General features: G+C 31.7%; 1 protein-coding gene across 1 annotated transcript; it reads left to right on the top strand.

The window, feature by feature from the left end:
* The first annotated feature begins 1,702 nt into the window (after nt 1–1,702).
* On the top strand, nt 1,703–23,047 carry LOC120138582 (phototropin-1-like). The gene is made up of 4 exons (XM_039154031.1): nt 1,703–1,874; nt 1,964–2,186; nt 2,288–2,346; nt 22,888–23,047. The coding sequence occupies exons 1-4, from the start codon at nt 1,741–1,743 to the stop codon at nt 23,045–23,047; spliced, it is 576 nt and encodes a 191-aa protein (XP_039009962.1). The 5' UTR covers nt 1,703–1,740.
* Nucleotides 23,048–25,451: the final 2,404 nt, after the last annotated feature.

Raw genomic sequence — 25,451 nt, 5'->3', positions numbered from 1 at the left:
ATATTTGTAGTTATAAATTTTAACTATAGTGATAGTATATATTGCCATAACTATTTTGCTCCACTTTTTTGTTTCTAAAGTTATATTGTCAATTTTTATAATTATAATTTATAGTTATTGTTATATAAAAAATTATCACATCAAATAATAAAATTTAAGTTTTTGTAATTAATTATTTTTGTACTTATATATTTTAATCATTATGAAAAATTAAACTATCATAACCATTTCTCCATATTTTTAGTGTAAAAAATGTTATATAATAACAAAATATATTGTCATAAATATTTTCCTCCATTTTGTTTGCGCCAAAAAAATCATATAGTAACAATTTTTGTAACTATAAGTGTTTATAATAATTACAGAAAAAAAACATTGTCACAAAAATAATGGTATTCATATTTTTGTGACAAATTATACTTGTAGATATAAATTTTAATTATAGTGATAACATATATTGTGATAAATATTTTTCTCCAATTTTTTTGTTTCAAAAAGTTATATTGATAAGTTTTGTAATTATAATTTATAGTTATTATTATAAAAAAAATTATCACATCAGATAATAGAATTCAAGTTTTTTGTAATCAATTATTTTTATAGTTATATATTTTAATCATTATGAAAAATTATATTATCATGAATATTTTTGTCTATTTTTTGGTGCCAAAAATGTTACATAGTAAAAATTTTATAGTCATTGTTGTAGAAAAATTATAACAACAAAAAATTTATTTTTTTATTAATAAATGATTTTAGTCTTTTTTTATAAAAAAAAATTATGTTTGTAGTTATACATTTTGATTATAATGATAAAATATAATTAATACTGTTGAGTTAATCGAAAAGATGAAACAACTAAGAAGTGAGTGAATTCGCAATTAAAAAATTTGGTGGGAGTTTGAGAGAAAAAGTAAACAAATGAACACTAAGTATCGGACTATTTTAGTATACTAGAATTTGACAGACTCAAAACAAAAAAGATAGTATCGGTACTACTACACTAAGTAGTATCGATACCGTATATAGTATCGATATCATTTTAGCATTATGTTTTGACAGTATCAGTACTACTATACTAAGTAGTGTAGATACCTTAAATAGTATAGGTACCATTTTAGCATTTTGTTTTGATAGTATCGGTACTAACTTACTTAGCAGTATCGGTACTACTTCATTGGTTTGGGCTTCAACATCGATATCTATATCGATACTTCTTGAACATTATCAATACTGTTCTAGTAGTATCGATACTACTATACTTAAAAATCATTTTTGACTCGATACCGTTCTAGTAGTATCTATATACGATTTTTTATCATTTCTATTAATATTATTATAATTTTTGATTTATTTTATATTTTAATATTATATGAATCTCATCATGTTCTATAGACTATGCTTTAATTAATATTTATTATTATTATTATTTATTAAGAAGATATATAAAGATACTCTAATCAATAATAATAATCATACTATGCTCTTAATAGGAGTATGATTTTGTTTAATATTTAATCTATTATTATTTTTTTTTTATTTTAACATTATATGAATCAAAGAAATAATGATATACTCTTAATAATATTATTAAATAATAAAATAATTAATTAATTTAGGAGGGAAATTTCCCTCTATTATCTTTTAAAGGAAATTGAGTTTTAGGGGAAACTAATTTTTAGGGAAATTTATTTTTAATAGGGTGGTGGAGAAGAAGATAAAGAAGAAGGCGGTGTAGCTATGGCGAGGCGAAACTCAGAAAACGTGCCTCCTCATAGAAGAAACTCCAATGGGGGTATGCGGCTTTCAATGGAACGTATCAGTGAAGTGCCTGAAAAGAAACCCAGAAAATTCACTCGTCTTTCTTTCATGGGGTCCGTATAATTTATACTCAACATCTTCGTTATGATAGCTGTAATAAACTTGGTATTTAATGGAAGCGTTCATCTTACATGCATACCAGGCTTATGAGGAAAAACCAGTGTACTACTGCAGACAGCTTTGACAATAGTCTACTGGTGGATGCTGATCAGGATGAAAGTGATTATGATGATGAGAGGCCCGACAGTGTTGATGACAAAGTTAGACAAAAGGAAATGAGAAAGTGGATTGATTTGGCCACTACGCTTGAACGTATAGAGAAAAACTTTGTCATTACCGATCCCAGGTTGCCTGATAATCCCATTGTAAGACTTTTGAACTCTAGCTTTTATGATTTTTAATGGTGGATCATGCAAATTGGAGATTAACTTTGTAACTAAATGATTCTACTTGTCTTGATGTTCAGATCTTTGCCTCTGATAGCTTATTGGAGCTGACAGATCACATCCTGGGCAGAAATTGCAGGTATGCCTTAACAAGAAATTCCACTCATAATCTGATAGCTTAAATGGTTTGAAGAACTGGTAAAGAACGAACTTAAACCATAGCCTTTCTTGGCTGATGTTTAGCCAAAAATATTTTTGAACTAATAATGCAATTCACTTCATTTAATTTTGTGCGGTTGTTAAACCCTTAGAGGTTTCTACAAGGCCCTGAAACTGATCCGGCTGCTGTAAGGAAGATTCCAGAGGCAATCGATAACCAGACAGAAGTAACTGTGCAACTCATTAACTACACCTAGAGTGGTATGGTTATTAACATTTTTCAAGTTCCAACACCCTGGAATTGCTTAAATATGAGGAATAATCTTCAATTTTCCCGATTCATGTCATGAATGTAATGTTGTTGTCTTTCAGTATTTAAGGAGTTATCTTCCTAGACCTTTAATTATTTAAAGCTTTCTGTACACGTTTCAGGCAAGAAATTCTGGAACCTGTTCCATCTACAGCCTATACGTGATCAGAAGGTAAAATCCTCTAAATGTTCAGGGTGGAATATGGATGTTTCATCTTGCCATATAACTCCATCTCTATATATTTATTATATAAATATAAATTCCTTAATATAAAAAATTATGACAAATAATATTCTTTTACAATAACAAATTGTAATAAATTTATTTAGTTACAATAACATAGAAAATTTTGTCAAAATAAAAATTTATGCCAAATTTATTTAATCAAAATAATAATTTATAACAAATATTAATTTCTCATCATAAAAAATTGTGAAAATTTCATTTAATCAAAATAACAATTTGTAACCAATATTAATTTCTCATTATAAAAAATTGTGACAAAAAAATATTCTTTCACAATAACAAATTGTAACAAAATTATTTAGTTATAGTAAAAAGTTATAAAAAATATTTCAGTGACGAAATAAAAGTAGTGAGAAAATAAATTTTATTGTAATATGTATTTTTGTCACAAAAATCTTTTTTATTTGATGTTATAATTTAACTTAATTGTGACGAAATTTGTTTTTTGTGATAAAATAATTATTTTATTTTAACAAATATTTTGTGTATCTAAGTTACATTTCGTGACGAAATAGCAACTGCGACAAAATAATTTTTGTTGCCTTATGTATTTTCGTCACAAAAACCCTTTATATTTGATGTTTAAATATAAGTTAGTTATGACAAAATGTACTTCTCGTGACTAAATAGTTAATAGATCGTGACAAATATTTTATTGCGATAAGTTAATTATAGTAACGAAATTTCATTGTTACTGTTAGACAAAATGGTTAATCTGCGATAAAATAATAATAATAATAAATAAATATTATTATATGATCGAGCGAAGCAAAATAAATAAAACTTAAAGCAGAGGCAAGAAATTGGTTTACTCATATTTAGACAATGAATCGGATGAGTAGAGTAAGATAAACCGAAGAAAGATTTTTGTTGAGGCCTATATGAATAGTTTCCTTAAGACAGATTCGTCCTCTCCTCGGTGCTTTGAGTAACGTTGGATGTCGGTCTCTCAGGATACAACAACACGATCACAACAGTAATCACAACCGTAGTGATCAGTCGAACACAATCTTGCATTTTTCTATCACCGGAAAGAATGAATTTAGAAGGAACTTTCTAAGTGTTATCATAATTCAACTTTGTGAATTGTGTCTCAAAGTTGTCTTTGTAACTTGTATTATTTTTTTAGAATTGTGCGTCAAGTAACTTGTATTATTTTTTTTAGAATTGTGCCTCAAGTAACCTATATATAGAGGAGGAGATGGATTGAAGGGTTAAGACCTTTCGATGAAATGACTTAATCTTTCAATTAAATGACTTATCTTTTTGATGAAAAGTGCTTAACCTTTTTCATAAAAGGATTTAACCTTTTCATGAAGAGAATTGTTGAATAGGTATGATTGAATGGATGCAACTTTAAACAAAAAATTAAGTCCATTCATCAAGTGACATGACTTATTATTAATTAGCTATAAACAACATCAATTTATTCAATATTTTTCCAACAGTTACAATAAATACTATACAATGGTAACGAACACAATATACTTTACATGACAAGGTTGTTCTAACAAACATAGTAACAAATAAAATTGGTCAAAATAAATATATTGTGACAAATTTAGCACTTTTAGTGATAAATAATTTTGTTGAAACAATCAAAATTTCTTGTAGTGTTCATCACTTTCTTATATATTTATATATATCGATAATTCTGTGCACGGTATCGAAACCTATCGATAAGCTAAGTTTGCCGGTTGTCAATTTTTTTAATAGTTCTTCATGTTTTCCACCTACAACATTATTATTACTCAACATTTCCGGTAGAGCTAAACCGACTTTATTAAGTATCTTATTAAATTTCTGCTCACGCCATTTCTTAGTTGTATATTAGTTTACCTTTCCCGAGACAATCTCACTCCCTAGATATTATCAAATCGTACAAATCATATATCCTATATATAATAGGGTATGCTACACATATAACACTCTAACTATCACTTGTAATCTGTTTTTGTCACTTAATTATTTTTTTGTTTTAAAATCATACCTAACGTAACATTTTAATTTTATTTTATCACCTGTTATTAAAAATTAATAGGGTAAAGTACATAAATTGTCTCTCGACTATAGGGAAATGCTTTGTTGAATCCCTCGTTTATTAAAAGTTATAAAATGGTCACCCGACAATGTAGTATGTTCCAAACTCATCTTTTTTTTTTCTCTACAAAATTGACATCATCCTGAGTTGAATGTTAACCTACTGACTGAGATATGATAATTTTTTTAGATTCTGAGATCAAATTTTACTATATCTCAATCATCAAGTTAAAATAAAACTCAGACTGCCGTCAAATTTTTAACGGAAAAGGAAAAGTTTGGAACATACTAAATAGTCAAGTGATTATTTTGTAACTTTTAATAGTTGGGAGACTCAACAAAGCAATGCCCGATAGTCGAATGATCATTTTGTAACTTTTAATAGTTGAGGAACTCAACAAAGCATCACCCCTATATTCGGGGGATCGTTTGTATACTTTACCCAAATTAATAAAACTATTGATGTCACAATTTTAAAATTTTTTAATGATGACATGTCAGCATCATCGTTAATTTTTTAATAGTGAATGACTAAAATAAAATTAAAACGTAATTTTATGTATGATTTTAAAATAAAAAGTAGTTGAGTGACTAAAACGAAATAAAAATAATAGTTAGAATACTAAATATGTAGTTTACCCTATATAATATAACAAGATACAATATAACAAAGTAAGACTAGAAATCTTATTATGTACTATAATCTTATTGTTTGATAAAAAATATTTAAAAATAAATTATAAGTTTAATTACTTTTGTTTTAATTTTATCTGGTTTTTTTCCATTATATATTTTTTTAAAATTATCACTTTCGTTATTAATTTAATACATTTTGTTTAGTATTAACTTTCATTGTTTCATCCAATCCATTCCCATCTATGCAATGTCCTGCTTTCTCTTACATAATAGTTTCTGTACATAATTAGAGGTCATCACAACTAGATATTGGTGGCAACATTCGGCTAAGAAGGGCATCCATTGGTGCACTTGGAATGTGCTTTGTAAGCCTAAAAATAAAGGGTATGGGCTTTAGAGATTTCGGCAAGTTTAATATTACACTTCTCGCGAAACAGGGGTGGCGTATCATTTCTAAACCTAATTCACTTGTGGGAAGGTTACTTCGCTCTAAATATTTTTCCAAACTCAGATTTCCTTCAAGCTCCTCTTGGCTCTAATCCCTCTTTAGTTTGGCAAAGCATATGGAGCGCCAAAGGTTTACTTGAAAAAAGCCCACAATGGAAAATCGGAACATGTTCTTCGATGTCAATCTGGAATGACTATTGCCTACCAGATATTCCGAATCGAAAAATTGTGACTACAAGGGTGAATCATTTAACTACAGTGGCCGAGCTAATACTTTCTGAGGAAAGAAGATGGAATTTTACTTTAATACATTCGGTATTTAGTAGGGAAGAAGCTAAAACAATCCTCACTATCCCTCTCTCTTGTTTCCCTCAAGAGGACATCTTGCGTTGGGCAGGAGAAGGTTTTGGTTCCAATTCGGTTCGAAGTGGTTACAAGTTACTCACTTCCTCGGATAATCCTCATAATTCAGGTTCAAAAATTTTCAAATTTATCTGGACTATTACATGGCCCTCCAAAGTAAAAATCATACTTTGGAAGTTCTCTCTTAATTTTGCTCCCACAATGCACAATTTATTGATTAAAAGGGTTTCATCGTCATCTACTTGTCCTTGGATCCATATTAGAAAATGTCATTCATGTTAGCACGGACTGTTTTTTGCCAGCTGGGTTTGGCAAGAACTAGAAGTTAAATGAAATTCGTCAGCAAAGCAAATCGATTTCAAAGAATGGCTTCTGGGGCTTTCTACAACAACTAATAAAAGCAAGCATACTCTAATTGGCATCACTATTTGGTCTTTATCGGGAGTACGAAACAAGTACATCTATGAAGGACAAAAGCAAACAGTTTCAAGCTTACTTACCTCCATTCATAATCACTGCAGGGAATTATCATCAGTTTATTCGGCCTTGACCCACCCTCATACTCACAATCAAGCCAATTGGGAACCTCCACCTAATCCGATCTCCAAAGTTAATGTTGATGCGAGTTTCAATCAAAAAGAAAATAAAACTTGCTCAGGTATCATCATTTGCGATAACGAAGGTCATATTTTGGGTTCTTGCCATATCATCAATCATCCGGTCACATTTGTCTTCATGGTCGGGGCATTAGCTGCTTTACAGGGGATACAATTTGCATTAGATATTCGCCTCAACAGGATTATAATTGAGAGTTATGCAAAACCCATCATCAACAAACTAAAGAGCAACGAAACTGACCTATCGAAAATCAATGCTCTCACTCGAGATGTAAAGCTCCCTGCACACAACTTCCATGTTGGGACTGTCGGCGCACCCCATGGCGCAGCGGAAACAAAACTCGACGGTCTCACCAGCGATCCAAGTACGAAAAATTGAAATCGGGAGGAAGAGATGCAAATACTTACAGCGGGTTCCTTGAAAACAGCAAGGACAATAGTGAATCCTGGTGGTGTAGATCGGTTCGAATCGTAAGCGTCCACGAAATCATGTCTCGACGTCTACTCAGTTCACCCGATTGAGAGCAATTTTGTTTTCCCCATAACCGTTTTGAGAGAAAATGGCTGAAGGTTTTTGTGTGTGTTCTCGAAAAACGGCTGCTAGAAACTAACATACCCTTTTATAGCCAAGTTACCCTAATCATATTAGGGTTTTTATTATTTTAAATTAATTAAATCTATATTTAATTAATTAGAATTTAATAATCCTTTTATATCCAAGTTACCCTAATCATATTAGGGATTTTATTATTTCAAATTAATTAAATCTATATTTAATTAATTGAAATTAAATATTCGGGATTATTAAAACATATACTTAATTAACTATAGATATATTTTAGTATCGTACAACAAATTGTACATCTTTTCTCGTTTCAATCCGAGGGTGTGACCCTGTAGGTTCTTGTAACGTTAGCAGTAATTATTAGAACAATTCTAATATTACATACAATGAGTGACATCTAGCAATATATCATTGTCACCTAAGTTACAAGAAAATATGATTCGACATATCATCTTGGTAATTAACTCTTGTATGTATTATATCCTTATGTCCTTTATATCTAGAATATGCACAAGTCTTGGAATAGTCACACTTGTATAGCCCATCTATTGTTTCTTGATATCTAGAGTAGACTTTAATTAACGAATAGTTTATGATATCTCATATCAACTTATTCAAGCATGGCCATATGTTTCTAGTCTTACTCAATCAAGTGGCCTGTGATATATTTCCTATTATGTATGAAGGACAGATCCTATCTTAATCATACACACCCACTACATATATTGAGATATATTCAATAACAGTCTTTATAGAGCAACCAATTACGGAGCTTGTTTAGCTGAATCAAAACATACACCAATATATGTTGGGATAGTATTGATCTCAAGTCTGAGGATCATACATATAGTCATCACCATGAGCAATGTTATGACTGTCACATAATAATCTAAGACATATGCTCATGGTGGGTCAATCCAATACATTGTTCTCTAACAATATAATCATGTATCAATTCAGACATCTCTATGTCAATGACAACTTGTAGTCATCAATCAATAACATGTTAGTCTTAAGCGTATTATTATTGTCCATGCCCATAATAATACTTGACTAGGGATCTTTTAATAATAACAAATATGTCATTATATGGACTTTATTATCTTCCAGTTTATGTTAAACACATATATATAATTGAAAATAATAGCGGCAATGCCTTTATTCAATAAAATCGGTAAATAAAAGTATTATTACAATCATCATATGATTGGTCTTTGGGCATACTCTAACAATCTCCCACTAGCACTAAGACCAATCACTCACATATCTAATACCGAGTGACTCAGTGTGACGATCATGCCTCTGCTGTATAAGAGGCTTCGTTAAGGGATCAAAAATGTTGTCATCCGTGTGTACTCTACATATTTCCACATCTCCTCGATTAATGATCTCTCGAATGAGATGAAAGCGCCTAAGAATATGTTTGGATCGTTGATAAGATCTGGGTTCCTTTGCTTGTGCAATGGCTCCATTATTGTCCCAACGGAGTTCTACAACATTTGATATGCTGGGAACAACCCCTAATTCCATTATAAACTTCTTGATCCTAACAACCTCTTTTGTTGCTTCATTGGCTGCAATGTATTCAGCTTCTGTTGTAGAATCAGCTATTGTGTCTTGCTTCGAACTTTTCTAGCTCACAACATCTCCATTAAGACAAAACACAAAACCCGATTGCGATCGTGAGTCATCCTTGTCAGTTTTGAAGCTGGTATCAATATAACCTTTTATACAAAGATCTTCATCCCCTCAATAGACAAGAAATTTATCCTTAGTTCTTCTTAAGTACTTAAGGATATTTTTAACCGCAACCCAATGATTTTCACCAGGGTTCGCTTAATACCAACTCGTCATGCTTAAAGCATACGATACATCTGGTCGAGTACATATCATGGCATACATGATAGAACCAATAGCCGAAGCATATGGAATCTTATTCATCCGTTCTCTTTCTTGTGGAGTTGAAGGACACATTTCCTTCGAAAGAGAAATGCCATGTCTCATAGGCAAAAATCCCTTCTTGGATTCTTCTATACTGAACCTTTTTAGCACTTTGTCTATATATGTACTTTGAATTAGACCTCAAAGTTGTCTTGATATATCTCTATAGATCTTAACTCCTAAGATATACGCTGCCTCACCCAAATCTTTCATAGAAAAATAACTACTTAACCAAGTCTTAACAGACTGTAAAGTAGGTATATCATTTCCTATGATGAGTATATCGTCTATATACAAGATTAGGAGAGAAACAATGCTCCCACTAGCCTTCTTATAAACACAAGGCTCATCTTCATTTCTGATAAAACCAAACTCTATGATTGCATCATTGAAACGAAGATTCCAGCTTCGAGAAGCTTGCTTTAGTCCATAAATAGATCTCTGTAGCTTACAACCTTTCCAGTATTTCCTGGAAAGACAAAACCTTCTGGTTGTGTCATATACACATCCTCTTCAAGTTTTCCATTAAGAAAGGCAGTTTTGACGTCCATTTGCCAGATTTCATAATCATGGAATGCAGCTATTGCAAGCAAGATCCAGATGGACTTAAACATAGCTACAAGGGAGAATGTTTCGTCATAGTCTACATCATAAACTTGTCGAAAAACTTTAGCGACTAATCGCCCCTTTTATGTTTGTACATTACCATCTATGTCGGTTTTCTTCTTGAAAACCCTTTTACACCCTATAGGTTTGACCCCTTCAGGTGGTTCAACCAAAGTCCATACTTGGTTTACTGACATGGAATCCATCTCAGATCTCATGGCTTCAAGCCATTTCTCAGAGTTGGGCTAGACACTACCTCTTGATAAGTCTTGGGCTCATCTTGATCCATAAGAAGAACATCTCCATGTGTCGTAATGAGAAATCCAAATCTCTCAGGTGCACGATGTTCTCTTGTGGATCTACACAGTGATTGTGTTTCTAAATCTGTTGAATGCTCCTCAACAACTTGTAAAACATGCTCAACTTCATGTTCATTTATCTATTGCTCTTGAACTTCTCCTAGTTCAATATTTCTACCATTCCCTTTCTTTGAGAGAAATTCTCTTTCGAGAAATACTCTTGTTCGAGCAACAAACACTTTGTTCTCGTTAGGGTTGAAGAAATAGTATCCCTTAGTTTCTTTAGGATATCCAACAAATATACACTTATGAGATATAGGTTCGAGCTTTGTAGAGAACTGATGTTTTATATAAGTTTCACAACCCTAAATCTTCATAAAAGACATATTGGGACGTTTCATAGTCCATATCTCATATGGTGTCTTTTGAACCGATTTAGATGGAACACGATTTAGTGTGAAAACGGATATTTCAAGTGCATGTCCCCTAAAAGAAGTCGGAAGATCACTATGACTCATCATCGATCGAACCATATCTAATAGTGTTCGATTCCTTCTTTCAGAAACACCATTCCATTATGGTGTACCAGGTGGTGTAAGCTGTGAGACAATCCCACATTCTTTTAGGAGTTCATTAAACTCTATGCTTAAGTATTCTCCACCTCGATCTGATCGAAGTGCCTTAATAATCTTGCTTAGTTGATTTTGTACTTCATTTTTAAATTCCTTAAACTTTTCAAGGGTTTCAGATTTATGGCGCATAAGATAAATATACACATACCGACTGAAGTCATCAATAAAAGTAATGAAGTAATGGAATCCACCTCTGACTTGTGTATTCATTGGTCCACATACATCACTATGTATTAACCACAATAAATCACTTGCTCGCTCACCTTTACTATTAAAAGGATCTTTAGTCATTTTTACCAACAAGCAAGATTCGCATACATCATATTGTTCGAAAACAAATGAATCTAAGAATCCATCTTTATGGAGTTTTGATATGCGTTCCTAACTTATATGGCCTAAACGACAATGCCAAAGATAAGTTTGATTCGAGTCATTTGTTTTTGATCTCTTAGTATTTATGTTATAAAGGGTGTTTTCTTGATCCAAAATATAGAGACCATTTACCAATTGTGCCAAACCATAAAAACCACTATCGAGATAAAAAGAACAACAATTATTCTTAATAATAATCTCAAAACCAATCTTGTCCAAACAAGAAAAAGAAATAATGTTCTTAGTCAAACTAGGCACATAATAACAATCCTCTAAATTTAAATCAAGTCCACTAGGCAAAGATAAAACATATGTGTAACACCCTCAACCCGTATCCGACCCGGATCCGAGTCCGAGGTGTCACATTGACTTTTCAAAACATTTACTTGTATAAAATAGTGAGTAATTTAACATTTTTATAACATATAACTTATTCAAAACGTTTACAGAACTATTCAGAGCTTATACACTATATTCTTTTTAGTACATGCCAACTAGAACTTTATATATTAAAATACATATTATTCACCTTTCTTCTGATCTGACCTTCGGTAAGGAGAACTGACCTATCTTGCTCCATATTGCTCTTTACTCTTCTTCCCGTTTCTGTAACCTACATATGAAACAATCACACGCTAAGTCTATGACTTAGTGAGGCAATAAACATATACTGTAAACTATAACTTGTAATCATGCATGAACAATTATTGCTATCACATCATACCCAAACATATATCAATTCATATATCAAATCCGCACATGCATATACTTATCTTATTTCCTATCATTATCATATTATTACCATTCATATTTCTATTCTCTTGTTTATATGATCCATTATGTTCATATCATATATCTTATAACATATACCATGATCACTAACACACATATATCATATCATATAATTCATATCAAAACAAGTATATATATCACATACATTGTATTCAATGTTATCTCTTATTATCCCATGTACACATGTCACTAATTCTTTTTATCGTATAAACATATACTAAACATTTCTATACACATAATGGTACACATATATCAGTTCACAACCGAACACACATCGTATTATATCAATTGATTTATTTACTCTCTTTAAAGTCTATGTATTAACCCATGTATACTTTTGAGAACTTAAGATATGTGAGTACATTGAGGTTGTGCACCACTATGCTGTCACCACAGCTCGTATAAATGTCCCAAATGACCTATCTAGAGGTCATAAAGAACCTCAGCAACTGTCCATAGGTCTCGAAGAACCTAGGTAAACTATCCATATGTTCCTTAAAATATAGGTATACTGTCCATATGTCTCGAAAGACATAGGTAATTCGGTCCATATGTTCCGTAGAACATAGGTAAACCCTCGACTCTTGACATGCCAATTATACCCCTAGCTCTCATATCACATAACAGGGCCATTATCATTAATAACATTTCATATCATTTGTTATTTCTCTTCTGTCACATACCACATGTATGTGTAACCATATGTTTCATATCATATCACATGTATCACATATAACATGGCTTAATATATGTTTGTATTCTTTTTCACCTAATCACATCTACCTCTTCTCATATATCTCATACATAATCTCTATCATATATACATTCCTTCACTTATCTTATAGTTATGTATCATATTATATAATTTAACTTATATCGTATTATCATGTGTACATATATCATGGACACTTAACATGTATCATATAAACATGTATTCACACCTATCATTAACACATGCAATAATTAATAACACACCTGTAACATATCAACCATATGATCATATTAATGAATTCAGGTATTTTACTATAGGAAATAGACTTGTCACAAGTCTTATTTCCATTAAATATAATACACTATCTAATATGCACTCACATTGGCCTCACTAAGTTCCAATGCACTTTTATGCTCTCCTCTATTTCGATCGAATCTTAACTTGATAATCGTTCTGGAACTCGTTTGTGCTCGATATCTATATAATCATATATTGATACATATCAGCATCCAATTGATATATTCTAATCTATGATTTCTTAGACCAAAAGAAAGGTATAATTCTATTTTCCCTTGAAGTGCATCGATACATTCTACAGTGTATCGATGCATTCTTTAACATGTGCATCGATGCACTACCCATGCATCGATACACAAATCACCTTCGATGTTTTCATTTTAAGGGGGTGCATCAATGCACTAACTATGCATCGGTACACTCAAGGCATTCGATGTTTATTCTTTAAAGTGTGCATCGGTACACATTGAATGTGCATCGATACACTTTGCCAGAATTTGTACTTTATGCCCGTCAATCATCAACTCTTCATTCAATTCTTTTATTTTAAGCCCCTATCATGTCATTAAACTCAACTACCATTACTTAAACCAACTTGTATTCATATAAACCATCTCTATCTTCTATATCTCATCATGATTCTTAAAATTAAGAATCTTACTAAACTTTCAACTTTGTTATTAATCATTTCTAACTTCATAAATCTCTTATTCTTAGTGATGACAAGTCAAATTCCTTCTTAAATTTCACTTATTAACTCTTTCCCAGAAATTCATCTAAAAACTTATTTTCTTTAATCTCTTCTATATCTTTCATCTTGTTGTTTTAGAACAAATTAAGATTTCCTTAAGCTTAATTATCATCTAATGATCATAACCCAACCTTAAAATCAACAATTAATCAACAAACAAAGAAACTCACCTTTGAGCTTGGAGATACAGGATGAGGAAGAAGAAGAAAGAAAACTCTTGAGAATTCTCTCATTTCCCACGTGGTTCCCTTGTCTTATAAAAGGAATATAAAATTTTCCTTGTCAAATAACCATTTTACCTTTTAATTCCTTTAATAATTACTAACAACTTCTAGGAAATATTTCTAGATAAATCATTAAACTATTCAATTATTCGACTTTAATCACCAAATTCTAAAATATTTTAATTTGGTCACTAACCCAGTATTGAGGATGTTACAAATCTCCCCTCCTTTAAAGAGAATTTGTCCTCGAATTTTCACTACACATCTTTATAAGAACATATCTTCTAATAATCTCATGTTGTTTTCTTTACTTAACATTTCCTTCCTTTAGTTCTTCAAATTCCTTTTTCCTTTAATTCTGTATTTCCTTTGACATTTCTAAAATCCATATAATGTTACTTATTACGTAAACAGTAACATCCATTTTCATCACTCAACATCATAAATCCATCTATTTCTTCATTAATCTCTAATTATCTTATCACAATACCAAACTTTTATTCCATCATCATTTGACCAAAACACTACTTTAAATCTTCTTTAATTGCGATTAAACACATGCTTTACAAAATCAAACCATCTTTCCACATTACTTTGCACACTTTTCATATTTCTATATCGAACTTATCATCTACACTTCCATATAACATTTATCATACTTAACCCTTTAATTTCTTTATCCTTTTACTCTTTCACAATTCAAAATATCCTTGTAACATAGATCATATCTTTTCTTCAGTCTCTCATACGCTTTTTATATCACTTAGACTTATCCTTGATTACCGATCTTTATCATATCTTCGTAACTTTGATAATTCACTTCATTTATACATATCCTCTTCCTTGACCATCTACTGATAATTTCTTCCTTAATCTTATACAACTACTTATTTCTTTGTCTACATCATACTATATGATCAGAATACACAACCAAATCCAGATTCATCATACTTAATTAACTTAGCCTTATATCTTTTCTAAATCTTACAACTCCATCACCATTACTATTACAGTTAATAAACATCAACTGTTCAATCTAGGGCACAAGCCCTAAACATCCAATAATATATCTTTTTTTCCGTCAACATTTTCCTCCACGATATCATACTCAACTTTTCAAACTCATACTTTTACTCGTACATTGTACTATTCCTCTGTTTGAGAGCCAAACGTTGTAGCATTCTTTGTCTTATAAATTGTTCACCAATATACTCATTGTTAAACTCATTCTTAAACTCTTCTTATCAATCCCCAGCTTTACTCAACTGTATGAATCCTCACTTTCTTCACGATATCTCCTTACTATGATCAAAATATACAACTGTATCCAATACATTTTCATCACGAAATCTTGTTAGCCCACGCTAACTCTTTCCTTCAATAGTACAAACCCTTATCATATCCACACTCTTGCTTATACACAATACTATTTCTTTATTTCAAACCCATAACTCTGAATTCATTCATTTTATAGACGTATCACTGATGCACTTATTGTTGAACTCTTCCATAATTCTAACCACATCATTTGATCTTTTAACGTTATTATGATGACATTTGTGCACCATACTCTAGCTTTCTCTCATAATAATGAAACTTCTCAATTTAACTTCTCCACTTTGGAGAAATAAAAACCATCTAACATCATCTTCATATCATTTATTCAAAGGTCTGAAACAACATAACCTTTCTCAAATTCACCCTTGAACTCAGGTGCTCTTAACTCTTTTAACTATTTCTATACATTCATTCAACATCATGAAACATTCTCTAATCTTATACAGGCATTCCCTGAGGTTTTTGCTCTTCTCCCTGCCTGGCCAGGGCAGGTGAATTGATATCACTATCAGATTTGTTCCCTATCGATTCACTTCGATAATTTCTATAATCAATTTCTACTATATCATACAAATCTTATTCTATTAGCAAGACATCATACTCCTTACACTATCAGATAAGAAATTTTCACTTTGAGTTGGCATGTACACATTTTTAAACATCATTTGACTTCGGTTTAAGCCTAGAATCAGCTAAACCTTAGCTCTAATACCATTAAATGTAACACCCCCAACCCGTATCCGACCTGGATCCTAGTCCGAGGTGTCACTTTGACTTTTCAAAACATTTACTTGTATAAAATAGTGAGTAATTTAACATTTTTATAACATATAACTTATTCAAAATATTTACAGAAATATTCAGAGCTTATACACTATATTCTTCTTAGTACATGCCAACTAGAACTTTCTACATTAAAATACATATCATTCACCTATCTTCTGATCTGACATTCGGTAAGGAGAACTGACCTGTCTTGCTCCACATTGCTCTTTACTCTTCTTCTTATTTCTGTAACCTACGTGTGAAAGAATCACACGCTAAGTCTATGACTTAGTGAGGCAATAAACATATACTATAAACTATAACTTGTAATCATGCATGAACAATTATTGCTATCACATCATACCCAAACATATATTCATTCATGTATCAAATACGCACATGCATATACTTATCTTCTTTCTTATCCTTATCATATTATTACCATTCATATTTCTATTCTCTTGTTTATATGATCCATTATGTTCATATCATATATCTTATAACATATACCATGATCACTAACACACATACATCATATCATATAATTCATATCAAAACAAGTATATATATCACATACATAATATTCAATGTTATCTCTTATTATCCCATGTACACATGTCACTAATTCTTTTTATCATATAAACATATACTAAACATTTCTATACACATCATGGTACACATATATCAGTTCACAACCGAACACACATCGTATCATATCAATTGATTTATTGACTCTCTTTAAAGTCTATGTATTAGCCCATGTATACTTTTGAGAACTTAAGGTATGTGAGTACATTGAGGTTGTGCACCACTATGATGTTAAAATAACTCGTATAAATGTCCTGAATGACCTATCCAGAGGTCATAAAGAACCTCCGCAACTGTCCATAGGTCCCGAAGAACCTAGGTAATATGTCCATATGTTACTTAGAACATAGGTATACTGTCCACATATCTCGAAAGACATAGGTAATTCTGTCCATATGTTCCGTAGAACATAGGTAAACCCTCGACTCTTGGCATGCCAACTATACCCCTAGCTCTCATATCACATAACATGGCCAATATCATTTATAACATTTCATATCATTTGTTCGTTCTCTTTTGTCACATACCACATGTATGTGTAACCATATATTTCATATCATATCACATGTATCATATATAACATGGCTTAATATATGTTTGTATTCTTTTTCACCTAATCACATCTACCTCTTCTTATATATCTCATACATAATCTCTATCATATATACATTCCTTCACTTATCTTATAGTTAAGTATCATATTACATAATTTAACTTATATCGTATTATCATGTGTACATATATCGTGGACACTTAACATGTATCATATAAACATGTATTCACACCTATCATTAACACATGCAACAATCAATAACACACCTGTAACATATTAACCATATGCTCATATTAATGAATTCATGTATTTTACTATAGGAAATAGACTTGCCACAAGTCTTATTTCCATTAAATATAATACACTATCTAATATGCACTCACCTTAGCCTCACTAAGTTCCAATGCACTTTTATGCTTTCCTCTCTTTCGATCGAATCTTAACTTGATAATCATTCTGGAACTCGTTCGTGCTCGATATCTATATAATCATACATTGATACATATCAACATCCAATTGATATATTCTAAATCTATCATTTCTTAGACCAAAAGAAAGGTATAATTCTATTTTCCCTTGAAGTGCATCGATACATTCTACAGTGTATCGATGCATTCTTTAACATGTGCATCGATGCACTACCCATGCATCGATACACAAATCACCTTCGATGTTTTTATTTTAAGGGGGTGCATCAATGCAATAACTGTGCATCGGTACACTCAAGGTATTCGATGTTTCTTCTTTAAAGAGTGCATCGGTACACATTGAATGTGCATCGATACACTTTGACCAGAATTTGTACTTTACGCCCGACAATCATTAACTCTTCATTCAATTCTTCTATTTTATGCCCCTATCATGTCATTAAACTCAACTACCATTACTTAAACCAACTTGTATTCATATAAACCATCTCTATCTTCCATATCTCATCGTGATTCTTAAAATTAAGAATCTTACTAAACTTTCAACTTTGTTATTAATCCTTTTTAACTTCATAAATCTCTTATTCTTAGTGATGACAAGTCAAATTCCTTCTCAAATTTCACTTATTAACTCTTTCCCAGAAATTCATCTAAAAACTCATTTTCTTTATTCCCTTCTATATATTTCATCTTGTTGTTTTAGAACAAATTAAGCTCTCCTTAAGCTTAATTATCATCTAATGATCGTAACTCAACCTTAAAATCAACAATTAATCAACAAACAAAGAAACTTACCTTTGAGCTTGGAGATATGGGAGGAGGAAGAAGAAGAAAGAAAACTCTGGAGAATTATCTCCTTTCCCACGTGGTTCCCTTATCTTATAAAAGGAATATAAAATATTCCTTATCAAATGACCATTTTGCCTTTTAATTCCTTTAATAATTACTAACAACTTATAGGAAATATTTCCAGATAAATCATTAAACTATTCAATTATTCTACTTTAATCACCAAATTCCAAAATATTTCAATTTGGTCACTAACCCAGTATTGAGGATCTTCCAAATTGTCCCTATAGCTAATGCAACAACTCTTGCTCCATTTCTCACTCGTAGGTCCACGTCTCCTTTAGCCAGATTCATTCTCTTTTGTAGTCCCTGTACAGAAGTACAAATATGAGAACCACAACCGATATCTAATACCCAAGAAGTAGATGTTGACAAATTAACATCAATAACATAAATACCTGAAACAAACGTTATGTTTGCTTTTTCCTTCTTGACCTCTTCAAGGTAAACAGGGTAGTTTATCTTCCTGTGTCCGGTCTTATCGCAATGGAAACATTTTCCTTCTTTGCTAACTCCCCCTTTGGGTTTCAATGCATTTTTCCCTTTTGGTTTGGTCTTACCATTACCCTTAGACTTTGCCACTACCTTTTTCTTTCCCTTTCCTTTGTCCTTGTGGACCATCAGAATGGGCTTAGGTCCAACATTTTTCATGTTACTTTCAGCAGTTCGTAACATGCCAAGTAACTGTGGCAAAGTCTTGTTAATTTCATTCATGTTGAAATTAAGGACAAATTGACTAAAGCTATCTGGCAACGATTGCAGGATAACATCGGTAGCCAATTCATCTTTGAGAGGAAATCCCAACTTTTCCAACGTTTGGATGTAGCCCATCATCTTGATGACATGAGCTCCTATAGGAGTTCCCTCTGCCATTTTACATTGAAATAGAGCTTTAGCGGCCTCATATCTCTCTTGACATGCTTGCCCTTCATATATTTATTTGAGATTTTGAATAATCTCATATGCAACCATGTCCTCATGCTGCTTCTGAAGCTCAGGACTCATGGTGGCAAGCATTAGACATCCAACATCTAACATATCATCCATATGTTTCTTGAATTTGTCTTTGTCAGTTTTTGAAGCATTAGTTGTCGATTCATCAGGAACAGGTTCCTCAATGACATATTCATTCCTTTCCTGTTTGAGAACAATTCTCAAATTACGAAACCAGTCAAGGAAGTTTATGCTATTAAGTTTATCCTTCTCAAGGAGTGATCACAGTGTTGTTTGCCATTAAATCCACAACAATGGAAATATTAAAATAAGTAAATTTACCGAATTAAAATTTATAAATAGGACTTTATTTACAAATTGCTCCCACTATTTTATTCAAAATTAAAAACCCTCTTTGTTTTAATTTAAAAAAAATCAACGAAAATTTTTCTAGTGGGTGAGGATCCATAATACATCAATTTCCTAAATCAGCTTTGGCTTTTCTTTTAGGATAGTGATTATTTAGGTAAGTAACACTTGACTAGTTACATCTCATGTAACTCCTCATTTTGGTGAACAACTTTTGTTCAAGTCATCTCATGACTTATCCAAATATTTAACCTCTAGGTTTCTAATCCTATTAGAATAACCTAACTAAGTTATTACCAATATTTCAACTGGTGAATATCACTTGCTTATTCTTCACGTTTAACCAAGATATATTTATGTGCCAATGCTTTGGCAAAGGCCACACAATATCGATCAAAGCCTTAACGAGGGTAAATATTGGACGGTTAAGTTAACTTAGATTATTAAGAGGGATTTGCGTAATTATCTCATCATTTATCGTTTTAATATTAGGCCCTTATTGATCTCATCAATATTTATTCTTATTTTATCATTTGATGCATTGCATACATAACAAATATAGTAATAAATAAGATGCAATGATTATAGCCCAAAACAATGACTAAGGTGGCCCATCCCAAGCCAATGGGAGAACCAAGAACCCTAAAGCCTAAGACTGCTCTCTAGGCATCTTCTCGCCATTCTTCTGCTCCTTGTAAATCTTCATAGGTTTACAATTTTAAAAGAAACTCGATTTACATACGAGGGAGTAAGAAGAGAAGAGAAATACAACATAGATAAAGAAAGGCACGACTCGCAGACCGTATTTCACATTAAACCATTATAAAGTGAATAAGGGCTATAATCATGCATGTCAAACACCGTGCAAAACAAACATATCATATATATATACACGTTCTTACTCCTTTGTTAAAAAAATTATATGGGCCTTCAATTTGTACTGCTGATAAGGGGTCAAGGGGCGAACGGTCGGTGGGATTTTTTTTTTTTTGAAAAACAATTCTTCTGTTTCCATGAAAAAACTTCACGATTTGATAACAATTATCAACAAAATCGTGCTTTTGGGATTTTCAATCCCAAAGGTTTTCTGCATCGGAACAACCATTGTTCCACTTCCAAACGCGATCTGCTATCGCACTCCCACAGATCATCCAACAACAAATCGATTGAAAAACATATTAACATATTAATCGTTGCGGTTATCGATTCGAGCAATGATATCAACATATTTACCGAAATCGATAAAACTAGAACATGCATCTCATACATATCGCATCAACAAAAAATTTAACCCAAATTCAGATCGTACAAGTGGCTCTAATACCATTGTTGGGACTGTCGGCGCATCCCATGGCGCAGCGGAAATAAAACTTGACGGTCTCACTAGCGATCCAAGTACGAAAAACTAAAATCGGGAGGAAGAGATACAAATACTTACAGCGGGTTCCTTGAAAAATAACAGGGATAACAGTGAATACTGGTGGTATAGATCGGTTCGAATCATAAGCCTCCACGAAATCACATCTCGGCCTCTACTCAGTTCACCCGATTGAGAGCAATTTTGTTTTCCCCCAAAACCGTTTTGAGAGAAAATGGCTGAAGGTTTTTGTGTGTGTTCTCCAAAAACGACTGCTAGGCCTAACACACCCTTTTATAGCCAAGTTACCCTAATCATATTAGGGTTTTTATTATTTTAAATTAATTAAATCTATATTTAATTAATTAGAATTTAATAATCCTTTTATATCCAAGTTACCCTAATCATATTAGGGATTTTATTATTTCAAATTAATTAAATCTATATTTAATTAATTGAAATTAAATATTCGGGATTATTAAAACATATACTTAATTAACTATAGATATATTTTAGTATCGTACAACAAATTGTACATCTTTTCTCGTTTTAATCCTAGGGTGTGACACTGTAGGTTCTTGTAACGTTAGCAGTAATTATTAGAACAATTCTAATATTACATATAATGAGTGACATCTAGCAATATATCATTTTCACCTAAGTTACAAGAAAATATGATTCGACATATCATCTTGGTGATTAACTCTTGTATGTATTACATCCTTATGTCCTTTATATCTAGAATATGCACAAGTCTTGGAATAGTCACACTTGTATAGCCCATCTATTGTTTCTTGATATCTAGAGTAGACTTTAATTAACGAATAGTTTATGATATCTCATATCAACTTATTCGAGCAATGCCATGCGTTTCTAGTCTTACTCAATCAAGTGGCCTGTGATATATTTCCTATTATGTAGGAAGGACAAATCCTATCTTAATCATACACACCCACTATATATATTGAGATATATTCAATAACAATCTTTATAGAGCAACCAGTTACGGAGCTTGTTTAGCTACATCAAAACATACACCAATATATGTTGAGATAGTATTGATCTCAAGTCTGAAGATCATACATATAGTCATCACCATGAGCAATGTTATGACTGTCACATAATAATCTAAGACATATGCTCATGGTGGGTCAATCCAATATATTGTTCTCTAACAATATAATCATGTATCAATTCTGACATCTCTATGTCAATGACAACTCGTTGTCATCAATCAATAATATGTTAGTCTTAAGCGTATTATTATTGTCCATGCCCATAATAATACTTGACTAGAGATCTTTTAATAATAACAAATATGTCATTATATGGACTTTATTATCTTCCAGTTTATGTTAAACACATATATATAACTGAAAATAATAGCGGCAATGCCTTTATTCAATAAAATCGATAAATAAAAGTATTAATATAATCATCATATGATTGGTTTTTGAGCATACTCTAACATTCCACTCCTGTGACTTCAGTTGTGACTTCAGTTTTGTTAGAAGAAACAGTAACAAGGCAGCACATGCAATGGCGACTGAAGGTCTTACCAGTTCCATAGATCGTTTCTGGGTAGAGAAAGCGCCGAATATAGTTCTCCGATTTGCAGCTGAAGACCGGCGTCTACTTGATCCTCCCTGATCCTGCTCGACACTGTTCTTCAAAGGGAATACACTAATCGCACTTAATGGTGAACCCCTGTTTTAACCTCCAATCCATGGTCTGCAAATCCTTACTCTCTTTCATATTGGAGTGGGCATCAACTGTTGCTCTCCTTTAAGAGTTTCGTTTCTTTTTTTATACGTTATTTCAGTTTGTAAGTTTTCTGAGTTCATTTTCTTCATTCAACTTTTGTTTTTGCTTTGTAACTGTTGGCTCCACGTCATCTTGGAAAGCCATGTTTTTTTCTTTAATAATAACAGTCGATGCTTTAAAAAAAAAAGAACTTTCATTGTTTCAAATAGATTTAAATGTAGCATTGCCTTTAAAAGCTTTGTATTGAGTTATCCCTAAATTATTTATTAGGACATTTATCCCTTAAAGTTTAGTTATCTCATCGCAAACCGTTAACTCTATTAAAAAATAAGGATAAATTACATATTTAATTATTCAACTATCCTTTCAGTTCTATTTTGATAATTCAACTATTTTTTTAAAAAACCATCACTAAACTAACATTTTTATTCCATTTTAGTCTCCAAATTCCATTTGATTTATTTTCCGATTCTATCATGCTTGTTCAGCAGTAGTTGTTTAACTAAATTATGTTGCATGCTTTATGATTTTTTAAAAGTGATTATTTAGGTGGCTCTGCTGGAGTGGACGGATGATTTAGAGGTGTTCATATTATAACTCTCAGCAGTAGCATTTATCAACCAAATTCTCTAGAGTTGCCGACAAATCAGTACTATAGTATCAGCAATTGAGTGGCCTTCATTCTTCAGAGTAGGGGAGCTAACAACTATGCATCCATTTCCCGACAAGCATTCAGATGCAAGACCCTGATTTCTTGGAGTCTACATGCTTGAACGCAACAATGATCTGCCTGCTTTAGGACCAACATGATCAGGAGAAAACACCACTTGATCATTTAAATTACGCTCAACAGGAACAGCTGCAAGACCATGAACCTGTCAAAAGTAAAAGTGAAAAATAACTGTAACAAAAACAAGAGTTAAGACCAAGATTTCCAACAGAATACTGCAAAAGGAAACATTATGTATATGTAAATATGAAGTTAACTCACAATTTTATACGAAGCATCAATTTCAGTTTTGTCCTTTGTATAAATGGATGATGTAGCAGTAGATGTTTTTGCAGCAGCTTTCAGCATAGCATCAGAACTATTGTCCCGTGACAGTGAATCCCACAACCGAAATGGACTGATGCATGTCACAACTAGACGGTATAATGTCACAGCTGAAAAATGGAATATCCAAACTTGGAAATCCAGGAGGCTCATAACATAGACCTCCAACTACTGTTATAATATATTGCAAATTTAAAAAATAAATAGAATTAGATTAGGTGATGAAAACAGAATAAAAAATTAAGTTTAGTGATGATTCTGAAAAAAAAATAGTTCGGTGACAAAAAGGAAACCGCATAAATAGTTGAGTGACTAAATATATAATTTACCCTTGCTTATTTAAACATAGTTAACGATTTGAGACAAACGAGGTAACGGTTTAAACTTTAGGGAGCAACTCAATACAAAACACATAGGTTAGGGTGGCAATGGTGCATTTAAGCCATAAAAAAACTATATCGTCATTATGTATTAATAAAATAAGCCACATCATTAAGGGTGTTTACTTCTAGATTTCAACCAAATTAACTTATCGAACCGAATTAGTTCAGTTAAACGGTCCACCACTAAATTAGTTCGATAGGAGAACAATTAATTTTTTAATATTTAGTTAACAATTAATTCAGTTCAAAATCGGTTAAATAACTAAAAATATTAAATATTTAACATATTATATATATTAAATGTATATTTTAAGTTCAAACTCATTAATAATTATACTCATTATTAAAATTTAAACAAATAAAAAATAGCTTTATTAAACTCAATTTAATTTTTAACTATAAAAAATTACTAAAAAAATGATTAATTCGGTTCATTTAATGATTTAAAAAATCAATTCGATTAAAGATTCAATTAATTCAATCTTGGAGAATTTGGTTCAATCGATGGCCGAATTGACCGTTTGAACATCCCTGCACATCACCGGGCTGTTATTAAGAAAACGAATGGGTGATTAAAAGAATTCAATGGGTCAAGTTCAGTTATTAAAAAGAAAATGTTTAAATTTAAGTGATCAAAATAAGAGTTAGAAGAAAGATGAGTGATGAATTAAGTAGTTTATCCAGTACTTTATCGTGTGTCAGTGTCACTACAATGATAATGAAAATGAGTTAAAGATTTAGTGATCAAAATGAAAGCATCTTACAAATTTAGGGATCATTTATGCAGTTTGTCCTAAAAGTAACTCAAAAGAAAGGACTTAAAGCGAAAAACGATAATAGTTTGTTCACCAAT

Source organism: Hibiscus syriacus, unplaced genomic scaffold (genome assembly GCF_006381635.1).
Source record: "Hibiscus syriacus cultivar Baekdansim isolate YM2019G1 unplaced genomic scaffold, ASM638163v2 tig00110694_pilon, whole genome shotgun sequence".
NCBI classification, from domain to species: domain Eukaryota; kingdom Viridiplantae; phylum Streptophyta; class Magnoliopsida; order Malvales; family Malvaceae; genus Hibiscus; species Hibiscus syriacus.
The sequence above is the reverse complement of the archived record's forward strand: the minus strand, read 5'-3'. Positions and strand labels throughout refer to the sequence as shown.

Coding starts and splice junctions, on each gene's coding strand:
- LOC120138582 (XM_039154031.1), top strand. CDS start 1,741: ATGGCGAGGCGAAACTCAGAAAACGTGCCTCCTCATAGAAGAAACTCC. Junction 2,187..2,287: donor GGTTGCCTGATAATCCCATT/GTAAGACTTTTG, acceptor CTTGATGTTCAG/ATCTTTGCCTCTGATAGCTT. Junction 2,347..22,887: donor ATCCTGGGCAGAAATTGCAG/GTATGCCTTAAC, acceptor CTGTGACTTCAG/TTGTGACTTCAGTTTTGTTA.